Source organism: Falco peregrinus, chromosome 11, assembly GCF_023634155.1.
Source record: "Falco peregrinus isolate bFalPer1 chromosome 11, bFalPer1.pri, whole genome shotgun sequence".
In the NCBI taxonomy this organism is placed as follows: Eukaryota; Metazoa; Chordata; class Aves; order Falconiformes; family Falconidae; genus Falco; species Falco peregrinus.
In genome coordinates this window covers 1527568-1541665 of record NC_073731.1, presented here as the reverse complement: position 1 = coordinate 1541665, position 14098 = coordinate 1527568, and the positions used below count along the sequence as shown (strand labels likewise).

The window sequence follows — 14098 nt, the reverse complement described above, 5'->3', positions numbered from 1 at the left end:
CCTCACTCAAAGTTGGACCTTGTTTATTTTGCCTTTTTGAAGTTGGTAATTTCTGTCTTAATAATGATGACGATGACTGTAGAATGTGTCATACACAAGTCGAACAGGAAGTGCAAGACAAGATTTTAATCATTAAAAGTTTATCAATAACCTCTTATATACACATAGTTATACACAAAGTGGTTCACGAGTCCCTCGTCTTACAGAATTCTGCTGGTGAGGTTGGTTGGCTGAGAGCTGCTTTCTGTCATCTCACAGACGGCTGTTAATGTGGAAAATGCCGGCGGGGTTGCTGACAGGTATGGCTTGCTTCGTGGGCTTCCTGGTCTTTAGCTGGGCACTGAGAGGAGCCCGTACTCGTCTGCTGTATCCAAAATTTTACAGATGACTGGAGACTCCACCTTGAATGTAAGAGATCAAAACATTAATGTCTGTCCAGTCATCAATACACTTTTACAAGAGATTGCAACAGAGATGGTGAGATGAAGGACGGGGATTGCAAGAGGCACAGTACTCCAGCCATGCTTTGTACAGTTTAGTAAGGGCTTTTTACTGTTGGGTGTGACCTCTGTAGCATATTTACAGTGTAACGAGCGTAACTTTCTCCAAGCAAAAGCAACGGAACAAAGCAGTGTGTGTTCAGCAGCTACATCTATGTGCTGCAGCGCACCACAGGACTGTTTGTGAAGAGGCGCTGAAGGAAGGGGCTATTTTAAACGTGCGCCTGGAGGCATCTACGAGCTAGCACCTGAGCTGCGGGAGTTCAAGCATGTCTACATACCCCAAGGATGTATTGGCAAGAATGAGGCTCTAACATGTATATGGTCACAGCATGAGGGGAATCAGATTCTTTACATCTGAAAACAGAAGAGAAATTCTGTAGCATTCAGCATGTATTAAGTACGAAACTAAAACGTATTTCCCTAGTATCTATAGTGGTTTTACTAAGCTAACAGCCATTGCTTCCTGAGCTTTATGAAGACAACAGAGTTTTTCCCTCTGACACAGGAAGCAGAGACGCAAAACATCAGTTTACTAAAAAAGTTAACTTACTTCAATTTCACAGTCACCTGCCTTGGCTTGTCTGTTAAGTCACAAACATCTCCGTTTCCATAGAAATGAGACACCATCCTGCCACAAAAGATTGGAATGGAAAAGTTTGGAAATACTAAACACAATTCTGAAGCATGCAGCTACCCCCTATGATACTGTATCTCATCATTCTTCACATATTTAACTCCAATATACAAACACATGCTGTATTTTCAGTTATTGCAGAAGTAAACAGTTGTTCACTATTGGAAGATTTTTCTTTGTATGATATCCAAAGTGCTGAATTACCTTTTCTGATGTTGTGTGTTGATTAGGGAGAATATAAAAATATCTGTACACACTGCTCTTGTGGATCTATTCATAAACTGCACATTCCTGCACTGCGCAAGTGGGCCCTGGCATTTGTTCTTCTCTATCACAGGTATGAGACCAGTTCAGGAAGAGCCAGCCAGAGCAGCGATCATGGTGGCACCAACCGTACCTAACTGTCTGCGTGCCATCTTCTCGGAGATAGTAGGTTCTAGCAGCATTCTTCCTGGACCACTCAATGTGTTCCTCCTTGTTCCACGTACCCACCACCACAGAAGTCTTGCCACTTTCCTTATCCTAAAAAAAAGAAAAGCTGGTAATTACACCTTGTATTATATGATTAGTAGTAAGGATATGTTAACGACATATAGAATGTCATTTCTAGAGCAAGTCTGCTGCTGTCAACATAACATGTTCTTGCATTTGGGACAAACTAGGACTAATCTTGCATTAGGGTCAAGGGTCAAAGTTGATGGTCTTTACAACCAGCCACCCAGGCTGCGTGAGCTGGTAAGAGTGTTTCAACGACCAGATGAGCCTTCCCACAAAAGCATCCACGTTTTTTAGCTTTGATTATCACTCTGCTCTACCTGACATGGCACCTACCTCCCCCTGCATAAGCTGAGGCAGCACACAGAAGACTTATTTTCTGAAATCCCACTTCTTAAACCCAAGATGTTATCAGCCAAGGAAAGGATGCTTCTTTTTTCAAACTGTAGACAGATTCTGTAACTCTTCCCCCCCACAGCCATCTAGTGGCAGAATATAAAACTATTTAAACATACCTCATGATACTGATGAACATATTTGCCATAGCAGAATTCGTACTTCCACCAACCAACACCCTAGGGAGAGTTATAATCTCAGCATTAAAACAAAACCAACCCCCCCAAACCACAACATCCATTTCCCTCCAGACCCTAAACCACTAGCTAGTTTAGCTGTAAAGCCCCATGGGTATTAATTAGGTATGTTAATTCAAGGTTTGCACTGAGAGAAAACGTCTTACTAGACTGACATAAGCAAGGGATCGAATAAATAAGTTTAAGCAGGGACTCTTGGAAAAGACATGTAGGACTAAATTTCTTAAACTACTTGTAGGCCCCCTTATTTGTCTTTTAAAGAAATACTTTTCCCTTTCAAGGACAGGGAAAATTTCAGATGCCTTTTCCTCTGCTGGCTGTCCTCTTGATAAGTTTTATCAGACTTTTTTTTTTTTTCCTTTTCATTAACAAAATTGGCACTGAATGATTCTCACCATCTACTTCATTTCACTGCTCTAAATCGAATTTCAAAGAAAGGCTGATGATATCTTTCTGGCACAGACCCTGGTATATAAGCCTTCCCTGTATCAATGCAGGGAAAGGCAATTATTAGGGGTATAAGAATGCAACTGTCAAGATTCATGGAGAAACTAAACAAATACATAAGCCAGTATGTGCGATTAAGGAGTAGCTATTTTATTATACATCACTTTATTTCTCACCCCATGGAAGCAGTAGGAACCACTAAGAAATTCCTTTATAAGTTGGTCATCGGTCAGTTTGGAGATGTGGGTTGTTCCCACAGTTAATAGTTGGTGGCTTCCAACAGCAACAGGCTTATGAATGGAAGAAAATTTCTCTTCTTTTGTTGAATGCATTTCTTCCTGAAATTAAAGTATACCCAAATACACCTGCTTAGATTTTATAAGCCCCTTGCAAAGTCTTACAAAGTACATGAAGTTACTTAGCGTTAGGAGAAGTAGGCTGCAGTATGAAAGCATAGTCATTGCTTTCACTGCCTTCAGCACAACTGAAAAAAAGATCGGAAGTAAAAATCTTAACATGTTTGTAAACTGTAGGCTACAAAGGCAACAAAAATTTTAAATTAGCAGCCCAGACATATTTGCTTTGTTTTCTTTCCAAACAAGGCAAGTTATAGATGATTTCAACAAGCTTAAAGCTCATTTGAAAGACTGACACAGTCTTATAAAGTTGGGTAAAAGAACTTACTCCATGGAACTGAAAGTTGCACATGTTCCAACACTGAAAATAAGTATTTTTCTATTTGAAGTTAAACAAATCCTACCTCCTTAACCCTTCTAAAAGGCATCTTCATCATTTCTTGCTGTTTCTCCAGCTGCTCCAGATTATGGGGTTTAAGTGGTGATCCTGGCAGAGACTGGCAAAAGATGTCATTCACTGGGGAAGCCCTGAACCTGGCCAAACAAGTCAGCAACACATCACTTACTGTGCTTTGTAAGTAAAGACATACTTTTTTTTTTCCCCATCACTGTAAATTTCCGACTGAGCCATGCTGAGGTACATATTTTTCTTCTCTCTTGCTCACACCATCTCAGCCATAGCTACACTTTCTTACAACTGATGTAAATACGCTTTTTGCCCAGCATAGTCTCGCTCCTAACGCTGCCAGGCAACTGGCAACAGTCTAACCCCTCTTTGTCAAAGTTGCGTATTAACAGGCAAACTGCATTGTACGTGTACCATGAGCGCAGTGTCACGGCTCCACAGAGCTCTCAGAAGCTAGGAAACGACAAAGGTGAAACTTGATAGAATCACAGAATCGTTTACTTCTGATAGATGTAGTTCCTACATAATTAAAATAGCATGTTCTTTCTTATATTACCTGACATGTATGGCTTTTCATACTGCATATATACCCATTATTCCTTTACCTCTCTCTTCATGAGCTATGTCTGCAAAAAGCAGCTTATTACAGGAAAGGCAAAGCGAAAAGATGAAGCAGAGCTAACACAGCTTTCCCCTTAGTCTACACAGATCAAGGCCTCATTAAAACACCAAATATCCCTTAACAGAAATAGTAAAGTAACATCAAAATGAAAATCATACTGATAAATGACATGTTTGTACAGCCTTCACTGCTCGTCTCATTGAAGAGGCCCTCTTTAGACAAAGCTTATTTACAAAATACATGTGCAGATACCGCTTCAGAGGCCAAGTGGCTTTTTGCAACGTCCTCCTAGGAACTCTGTAATACAGCAGTAGTTGTGTAATAATCACCGCTGTAGTTAAAACAGTCTGAAAATGTTTCCTAAATAGTAACCACACTCTAGATTAAATAAGCCCGGTACCAAAGAAGCCTAGTTTTATCTGAATTTTATTTGAACATGAGGACTAATAGTTACAGTACACTTATATTGCTTTGTACTGCCTTCCTCCCCATCCCCAGTTCCCACCAATTTCAAAAAAGTCAAATTGTACCCAAGTAAAAATGACAACTAGAACTACTGGATATACTTTTGGTAACTTAATGCAAGTGCATTATTGGGTAAGAAAATGGGTGTAGAGGAAAAGCACAGTGGTGGCAGTACTGCCCAGTGCTGTCTCAGGAACACATGGCAGGAAAATGCACTTAACATGAGGTTTGTTTGTTGTTACCTCCACTGACAGAAAGCAGCGTTTCCAGCCTGCTATCTCCACCCATCTTTATTTATATTTATATATTTATAAGATGACGTAAGTGGAAGAATAAAGATCTTGTGTGTTTATTTTAAGTATTTCCTGGCCAGGAAGCCTTCCATTCCTTCCATTTGGAAGGAGGTAGCAGCTCAAGATTTTATTGTTATCAACGACAGGACAATTTGCCTGCGCACTTTCTATTTTTCTACTCATCCAGTAAACAGATAATAGTGCAACAGACAACATAGTATTACCAAACCCGTCTACATGAGAAAATTTATAATTGATAATAAATATTTAATGATAGTCTAAATTATTTACTCTAACTGGCAAGCGTTTCTAAAATGCACAACTGAGGATTTTGTCCTCTAGACTTTGTTGCCCGTTTCAGAACACTGATTAAACATTCGCTTGTTCCGACATCTGCGTACATGGGAAATTCAGAACTCCTGTCCGTTATTTCCCCCTTCATTTGCATATCATATTCCCTTTGCAATTCTGTTTACACCCCTTGAAAGGTCAAAAATCTATACTGTTGAGACTAAGGGCATCCCTTCGATGCACGGTACAATTCAGGGAAGGGGGGCGCGGGGAAGAACCCTAAACTTGATTTTTGGAAAATAATGCTGCAATTATGAATTCTTCGTATGAAAATGACTTATAGAGCTGAAGGTTAAGGCAATGAGGCAGGACAGAGACAGACAGGAGCTCCTTAAGTTGGGAGTACCACTAAAACATTATGGTTACGGCTGAAGACCATACTTCTGTTGTCTGAAATGAGGGAAGTTGAAGTCCATGCACACATGTAACACACATACACACAATCCACAGTCTGTGAATACCATGAAGATGATTGCCCCAAGACACTCAAATCATAAACTAAAAGGAGACAGGGTGTTCTTAATCTGCCTGCAGCCTTACTGCCCTAGTTTGTGTTTCTGCAGAAGGACAGGCCTAGAAACTTACCTGTCAAAAATAAAGTTATAATTCCCATCTGCTTCTCATATGGGAACAATCACCAGAGACTTACAAAACACAAACACTATGCAACTTGACAGCAAAACTTAAGACCTGGCAAAACTGCACTTGCCGAAGTACGTACAAGCATCACAGCTCTGTACCAGAAACCACAGCTGGATATATGACTTACAGAAACACACACATGCATGGAAATTGATGAAAATTTGAAGTGATGTCAGCCAAAATTGGAGTGCCATACCTATATTTAGGATGGTTGCATAACAGAGGTGTCAGTATAACCACTTCGTATTCACAGGTTGTAACTTCTGCTACTGAAAGAATCTCATGCTTAGCTTCTGGATGACAGATGTACATCACTGTACTCGATCTGGGTAGGTTTTGTCTCAAGCTACAAGGTGTGCCATTTCCCATTTCTACAGGATAGTATGGGGTCATCTGCCCTTCTATATTTTTTGTAGGTATCTAGGTGAAAGAAAGTAGAAGTTAAGAATCACAGCAAAGCTCCTTTGACTCTTCTGAAACAAAAAATATTATTACACTGTGCAGTCAGCGTTACTGGATTGAAACCAGCCCCTGTGTAGTTACTTGGTGTCTCTGCAATATCTGAACGTGACTGGTTTATTACCTCCAGCACAGCCCCGCAAAAACGCACCAAGCCATGCGAGCTCCAACTGCAAAAGCAGCTGGTTCCTCTGCACAGGCTGCCTGATGTTTTGGTTCTAAGAAGGCTTGCCAGCTGAGTGCAATGTTTTGGAAGAGCACCAAGCCAGCTGCGTTCACCCTGCAGTCTAGGAAATGGGGAGATGTGAGTAGCTCCACCAGGCTCAGCTCAGCTCTGGCCAGGCATGGTGCTTTCACTTCTTGGAGAATCTAAAAATGCCCCTACAAAGTCATCCCAATACCTGCATTACACCTCTCAGCACACCCAGCTGGGGTTGTTCCTTACCCAGAGCATCCCACACCACCTGTTGTCGTGGCTAACAAAGTTAATGATATATAGGAAGTAAATCCCACTTTTGTACACACTTTAAGTAAGCTCACTTCAGACTTGTTCCTTCGTACTTCCTTCGTCCTTCATCCAGCTTCCACTTAAGAAACTGATTCCCCAAACCGGCCGAAGTCCCTCGCCTGGCTCCTATCTTGGAGGCTGCTAAAGTTCCTGGATACCAGAAGTTCTGTTTGTGCAAAAGCCACACTGAACCCACAAACTAGACCTTCTTTTACCCATGTTGCTTGAGCTAGCAAACGTTTTCAGCGCGCAACAGATCAGGCCCTGCACCAAAAGGCGGTGGTGCCTTCTGTGGTTGGGATGCTAACCTGGGGATCTGAGACCCTCCTATCTCTCACCTGCTTTGGTTTTCAAACTATGTTACCCTGTCACAGGCCACTGACTCTCTCCTCCCTAAAAACTTCTATCGTGAATGAGGCAATGAGACATTCATGAGTTTAAACAATTAACATGCCACAGCTTAATTGCTCAGGTGCTGCTTGGCTTCCAGTCACTTATCCACTCTATACTTCAATATTAAAAGGTGGGAAATTCAGATATATTCTGGCTGCGTACAGAAGAGCTGACCAAAAGGGTTGCAGCGTCTTCTCTTTCTATCTTTCTGAATTAAACTACTGACTTTTCCTTAAAAACTGAAAAATTATACCTATGCATTTCACTGAAGGTAACTGTTCAAGAAATCTAAATGGAGACACCTGTTTGCACACAACAGAAAGGCACCCCAGTAGGACTGAAGATAAATCTCTAGTCACAGCAGGTTTTGGTTACTTTAGGCACCACCCAGCTGTGTTATGTATTCTTTCCCTTTCCTGACTGGAGATTCCACACAAATTGCAAGTCTAAATTCTTTATGGACTGAAACCAAGACAGTGTATGTACCTCATAAATACTGTCCAAAAAAAAAAAAAAAAAAAAAATCTGTAAGATTCAATCTTCTCTGAAAATACAAAGGAAAAGTTACACGACAAAGCACCTAGTTTTCTTTAATTTCCAAGAGCTATAACTGCCACTGCCATTAGAACAGGCCAACTTCTGACTTCCGTCTGCTCCCCCATCTACCTTCGACAAGCTTATCAGGCATGTGTATCTTCTGAGATCCACTGCAGAACCACCACTCGGTGCTATTTAAATCATCATTACAAAGAACATGCACACAAAAAAATTAATTTCAGAATTAAAATGAAGGATAACTGGAAATAAGGTAGGCGCATGCCTGTCCACAGGTCACATTTCTAAGGATAGCTGTTGCACCAAACTACTCATTCTGTGTGCTTAGAGAGACTGCACGGTCTGAAAAATTGCTAATTCCAACTCCAGCATGCTTCAGGTACTTTCATTGTTTTGCTATAAAGTTAGTAACTAAGAATTGAGTTCTGGGGTCTAAACAAATGGAAAAGTTCTCTAATGGAAAAGGGAAGCACAGAGTTGTATGGGATTGATCATCAAGTCAGCTAAGAAATTTTTTAGGGATTTTGTGCTGTAGGATTTTGTTAAGCATTTCTCCCTACCCAAAACACACGGAAGTGTCATTAAGGGAATTGGGATTTCTAATGTAGCTAGAAAAATAACTGTTGCCAGACCATAATATGACTTTGTGGTTATATTTATTCTCTTCATAGAAAAGGAGTGTGTAATTCACCTCATTTAAGTTCAAGATTAGCGTAACTTTAATGTAAGTAAGTAGAAGGGCAAGACATTCAACTAGCTAGTCTAAATAAGCTTTCTGAGCAGGGACAGATCATCAAAAGTGCAAACAGTGCAGCTCGGGAACACAGCTTCTGGTTTTGACACTCATTTTGGTAGGCAACTAGTTACCTCATCTCATCATACATAAACTACCTCCACTACTGACGGCAAAAGTCAAAATAGATGTTTTTTACTTGCCTCTTTTGCACTCTCTTCAGGATTTTCCTTCTTTTCTTGATCTAGGGAATAATTAAGAATGAGGTAAGCATATAAAGTCTGTGAACTTGAAATAAAATGAAATTATATACAGCAAAGTTCGTATGTTTTGTGTACTCGCTAGTACTTGTGTATACACCACATTTCAATTTCATGAACCTGCAGGTGCAAAAGAGGAAAGAAAGGAAATAAACAGTGATTTGGGGTCCAGAGGAAACAGAACAAAATGAGAGCCTTAAAGCAATTTTGAGTCTGTAGGACAGGCCAAATCCAGCCCCAGCAGCACAGGAAGGCCGGTCAGGGCAGCAGGACATGTCACTCCTGTTCTTTGAGGGGTAGCTGACTACGCTTTTCAAAGTGAGCAAATTACAGGCTGGGACAGTAAACAGGCAAGTACTTCAGCCCACCCACTAGCCAGCCTCAGAGGGTACACTCATAGGAAGAGGTGAGGCCAGACCACATGCCATACTAACGATCATGAGAGCAAACATGGTTACAGGGCAAGGGTGGCAAGCTGTCACAGGTGAGAGCTATCCGTGGCCTTCCGAACTGCTTCAGGAGATAGTCTGGACTCCATTCAGAATCAGGTGAGCAAAAGGCCATTCGGCTTTGCCATCACCCGTTCAGCTGCTCCAAGTTTACTGTATGACGCTTGTGGATTCAGCTCACAGTGCTTTGAAAAACATCTGTTATTTTTTAAGAGAAGTAATGTGAATTGCTGTATAGGAAGCACAGACAGAATACAGTCTGCCACCTAAGCAGAAAGGACAGAGGGACAACATCCCAAAATACTCGGATATGACGACTTGAAGTATCATCACATGTAACTTCCACATCTAGCCCCACAAAAGAATTGGTTAACTCAAACTGAACATTTTGTTTTCTGTCCAGCAGCGTCTAGGGAGAACAAGGCATTTCTGCACAGAATTAATGACAGCACAAACAAGCACTGTAACTCGCTAAGAAAGAAATGCCAAACAATGCAGTTTCTGAAGCTGTGTTTCTTTTCAGGACTAAGATATCTAACTGAAGGCTGCAGGCAGGAATTCAAAGGAATGGGATTAATAACGCTAAATTCCCTCCAAGACTGAGGTGTTCAAGTTAATCGCTGTTAGGAAGAGAAAAAACAGTGGTGCCCGCCTTTTACATACTAGCCTAGAATTAAAAAACACACAAAACGCCCCAACCTAGATGATGGGTTCTTAATATTGTTTCTATCAGCTCTGATGAATGAACACTTATAGTCTGTGGATTTTCAAGAGTTCTTTGGACTAATATACTACTGAAGAGCTCAGCCAGGAAAGCAGATATTGGCAGGTGCGACCACAAAACTTCCAGCATCTACTATAATTTACAGGCAAAAAATGCAAGCGCTCAGAAAATTAGTTATTCTAAACTGCAGTTTGAGTTTGGGGCTCAGCTACCTAATTTCCACCAAAGTCCCACTTCAGGCACTTCAGTATTGCTCAAGATCTGCGCCAGGATCCCTAAAAAAAGACTCTCAAACAGTTCCAGGGATCACATCTACCTGCAAAAGTAAGCGTTCGGCTTTGCAGACTGTGTTTTATTTCAGAAGAGCAGAGCCCAAGATGTCCTGTGCACTCTGCCCTCTGCTCACAGGTTGAAAGACATTTCTCCTCACCCAAAAAGAGTGGTAACAGGCTGTATTATCAAAGTATGGCCTGTCATATATTGGTTCCATTTCTTGTATTACATTATTTTATTTCCCTGACACTAATTATTGCAGATTAGTGAATCTGATCAATTCAACAGCATGGCAAAACTGACAGGATGGATGCAAATGCGAGGTGCTAAAAGGAATTAATTAAAACTGATACATTTTGTAGAAAATGAGTAAATTCTGTTCTATTACACTGGGAATCAGTTTTCTACAGTGTATTTCTCAGAAAGTAATAACTGAAAACCAAACAATTAATTAGCATCAGCAATAAAATAATCTAAGACAAACCTGGTTCTGACAATGGGTTCTTTATCATCATATTCCCCAGATAGTATTCCTGGATGTTTATTTTCTACAATTAAAAGAAGTTAAAACAAATTTCAGTTACCATTTTCCATAGTTTTTCAAGTGTACAGGAATTCACGTCTTCTGGAGGAGTTAAGCATGAACACGCCAGTGGAAAAGGGGGTTCAGACTACTAAACTGTAAGAAGCCTACCTGTCCCGTTTCCTTCTCCTCATGATATTGACGGATGTGTTTTCCATGGCAGACCTCGTAAGTCCAGTAAGATTCAATCTTAAAAACCAAACCAAAAATTTTTTTTAAGAAAGAAATCTGTTTAGCTGCATTACTCCCCATCCATACACCCCTCCCAAAAAACAGAAATCCCCCAAAATGTTGGCTTTTGCAGCAATGAAACGCAGCCCACGCAGGTGGACTGGGGCACAAAACTATAGCACAGTGCATGGTCTCTGTGTTCCCTAAGAATTTTGATGACATTCCAAATCAATACACCAGGCAAGGTTTCCTTAACTTTCACACAGATAAAACAAAGGAAAAAAATTAAATAAAACATAAAGACTAAATGTGCCCCCAAACCACTGGGGCTAAATGGCAGTGACTCAGCACAGACTGGTTTTGGCAACTGTCAAAGATAAGGGCCGTTTACCAGTTGTGCTTGACCCACTCTTCCTTCCTCAAGGACTCGTGTGGGATGTTGCATAGGTATAGTATCTGGCCACTGTCGCTGCCTCTGGTTCTCAGTACCAGCTTGTTTGGTATTAAGCTTGTAACGTAAGAGATGAGTCTGAACCAGGACAACAGTTGATGAAAAACTGGAAAACTTTCAGACTGTCTAAACACACTTTTGCTTTGGTCTTCTAACACTTTCTGAGAAATGCTCTTCATTAGACTGTCATAAATTATGGCTTGACTCCTGAAGTAAATATTTTAAATCCACGTTTTTAAACTGCTACTACAGCAACCCAGTTTATTTAATCCCAGTATCTTCAATTACACAGAATTTTATCGACAATACTAAGGATATAGTCATAAAGTTGTAGAGACCTTACTCTGGATTGAACTGGTACCTGAAAGTCTGAGACTCATTTATCCAAACAGTTTACTACACTAAACCTAAAAATGAACTACACTGTAAACTTCTGGTTAGCATTTAAGTTATCAACACAGAAGTAACATACTCTATACGAACAGCTACTTTGCTTAAATAGAGGTTCCAGCAATTCTCCTGGAGTAGGACCTTTATAGTCCTTTTCTTCTTCCTAGAACAGAAGGATATTTCATTACATTAACATTAACAGCGGTTTGCTTAGATAATACCCATTTGCAATAGTAAAAAACAAAATAAAAATTTTATCACAAAACCTCATTAATTTGTGCCCTGAAGGAGCTGTGTATTGATTAGAAAAAGATAATTTAGTAAGAAGGGGCAAATAAAAGTCACAAATAAAGCAGTCAAAACAAAAGTTTTGTGGTTTGAAAAAATACACACGTGGGAAAAGAGTAGGAGCTCTCAACTTGCTCATGTCCAGAATGGCACCTTGGGGTGTGAAGAAGAACACAGCATCAACAATCTTTTGTTAGTCAATGCTGATGCCATACTGATGCAGTATACTTGGAACATCACACAGCTTTTATGTAACTTTAAAAAAATTAATCAAAAAAGCATAAAGCAATACTGTGGAAGATTATTTCTGCGTCTTTTTTTTGCTCTATAGTTGTGCATGCTATTGAAGAGATTTCCAGAGTTCTTCAGTACTAAAGATTTCTCACCTAGACTGAAGCACTCCATACTGTCAGTCAGTTAAAGGAGGAGGGCTGTGTCAAAACAGAGGCCCCTACCACAGCAGTACAGCTTGTCTGTGCAAGCTTTCACAGTATGAAAAAAATGAACCATTGGAGTAACAATCAATGATAAACCTCACCAAAGGCCTCCTCAATCCACCTTCCCTTGTACAAACAGCTGTCTTTATATAGGGGTTTTTTATCACTATTTAAGCCCCAAATTGTGCATTCAGATTTGCAACTGAGGAAGCAATGATGGAGAATAAAAATTACTGGTGGTAGAAGCACCATGGGGATAGCGTTTTCAGATACGGTGATCACGATAGCAGTGTTGACAAGTCTTAACAGTTGTTTACTGGCCTAGAATCTGACCACGTTACTTAAAATACAAGAATTTCACGCTCAGCGATAGACCTAGCAATGAACAGAACATTATTGCAATTGCTTGTTGCCAAATAAGATCATTCAGACTGGCCCCACTTAGTGCAGAGCTGGTAAGCAATACAAAGTGAAGGCATGTACCATAAACTGTGAAACTGTGAAGCAGTCTGTAGGTAATTTTCTTTTTACAAAGGAAAAAAACCCTCTTCATGAAGCATTCTGTGGATCATTTTCTCTTTAGGGGAAAAAAAAACCCTCTCTTTACTTTGGAGAGGAAAAAATAAATAAATAAAGACGTGAAAAGACACTGTAAAGGTTTGTCTATGGTTTATAATTACAAAAAAGACTTGACCAAACTCACCTCATTGCCACTTGCTATCAGTGGAAGTATACATTTATATTTTTCTTTGTCCACAGTGGTCATTATAATGTAGTTATCCTCTTTGTACAGGACACCAGTTGTAGGCTAAGGAAGCAAGCAACCTAGGCATGAGTCAGGTGGGGTTTTAACGCTACGTGTCACAGACGTTCCCAAATTCCGGAGCGGTGGGGTTACCCACGGGCAGGCGGCCGGGCACTGCGCGGGCTCCCGTACCACAGCACCCGCGCTCCCGCTCCCAGTGCCCTGCCCCCCCGCCCGCGCCGCGCTCCCCCCGCACACGCTCCCCGCTCTTATGACAGACTTTTATTAAAAAATCACCCCCATAACCACCACATTTTGCTGCCGCAGCCCCTCGCAGGCCTCCGGGGTGGATTTCCCTGGGATCCCCCTGGGATCTCCCTAGCTGCCAGCCCCGGGCCGGGGCCTGGCGCTCCCCCTCGGGCCCAGCCCCGGGGCGATGTTACGAACACCCCAACACCCGTTTTTCCGGCGGGGCGGCGGGGGCTTCAGAAACAACCGCCCGGGTGCCCGGTCTGACCGGGCGGCCCCTCACGGCGGGAGACGCCCAAGGAGCGAGCCCAGAGCTCCCCCACACCCCGCGCCCCCGCGGTACCCACCAGGCTGAACTCGGCGCCGGGCCAGTTCACCCTGAAGGGGATGTCGTCGCTGAGCTGAGGGAGCGCTCGGCCGCCCTCCGCCACCGCCACGGCCGCCAGGAAGGCACAGAGCAGCGCCCGCGGGGTGGGCGCCCGGTGCCGGCAGCCCCTCATGCCGGCCGGCGGCCCGGGGCGGGAGGGCGGTGGGGCAGCGCCGGGCAGCAGCAGCCAGCGCCGCCGCCACGTCTGCTTCCGGCGGGGCGCGCCGCCGCCATCAACATCCGGGGCGGCGGGAGG

At 42.1% G+C, this 14098-nt stretch overlaps 1 protein-coding gene across 3 annotated transcripts; it reads right to left on the bottom strand.

Annotated features, from left to right (window-relative positions):
• Positions 1–111: 111 nt before the first annotated feature.
• On the bottom strand, positions 112–14067 carry ERLEC1 (endoplasmic reticulum lectin 1). Of its 3 annotated transcripts, XM_055816439.1 has the most exons (14): positions 13823–14066; positions 13185–13289; positions 11839–11919; positions 10856–10933; positions 10646–10709; positions 8659–8699; positions 6004–6227; positions 3433–3562; positions 2849–3010; positions 2148–2207; positions 1535–1659; positions 1054–1131; positions 782–857; positions 112–401 (listed from the first exon to the last, which is right to left on the bottom strand). In XM_055816439.1, the coding sequence occupies exons 1-14, from the start codon at positions 13973–13975 to the stop codon at positions 330–332; spliced, it is 1449 nt and encodes a 482-aa protein (XP_055672414.1). In that variant the 5' UTR covers positions 13976–14066; the 3' UTR covers positions 112–329. The 3 variants fall into 3 exon arrangements, with proteins under 3 accessions (XP_055672414.1, XP_055672415.1, XP_055672416.1); XM_055816440.1 differs by lacking the exon at positions 11839–11919 and having other exon boundaries at positions 13823–14067; XM_055816441.1 differs by lacking the exons at positions 6004–6227; positions 10646–10709 and having other exon boundaries at positions 13823–14067.
• Between the last annotated feature and the right edge of the window lie 31 nt (positions 14068–14098).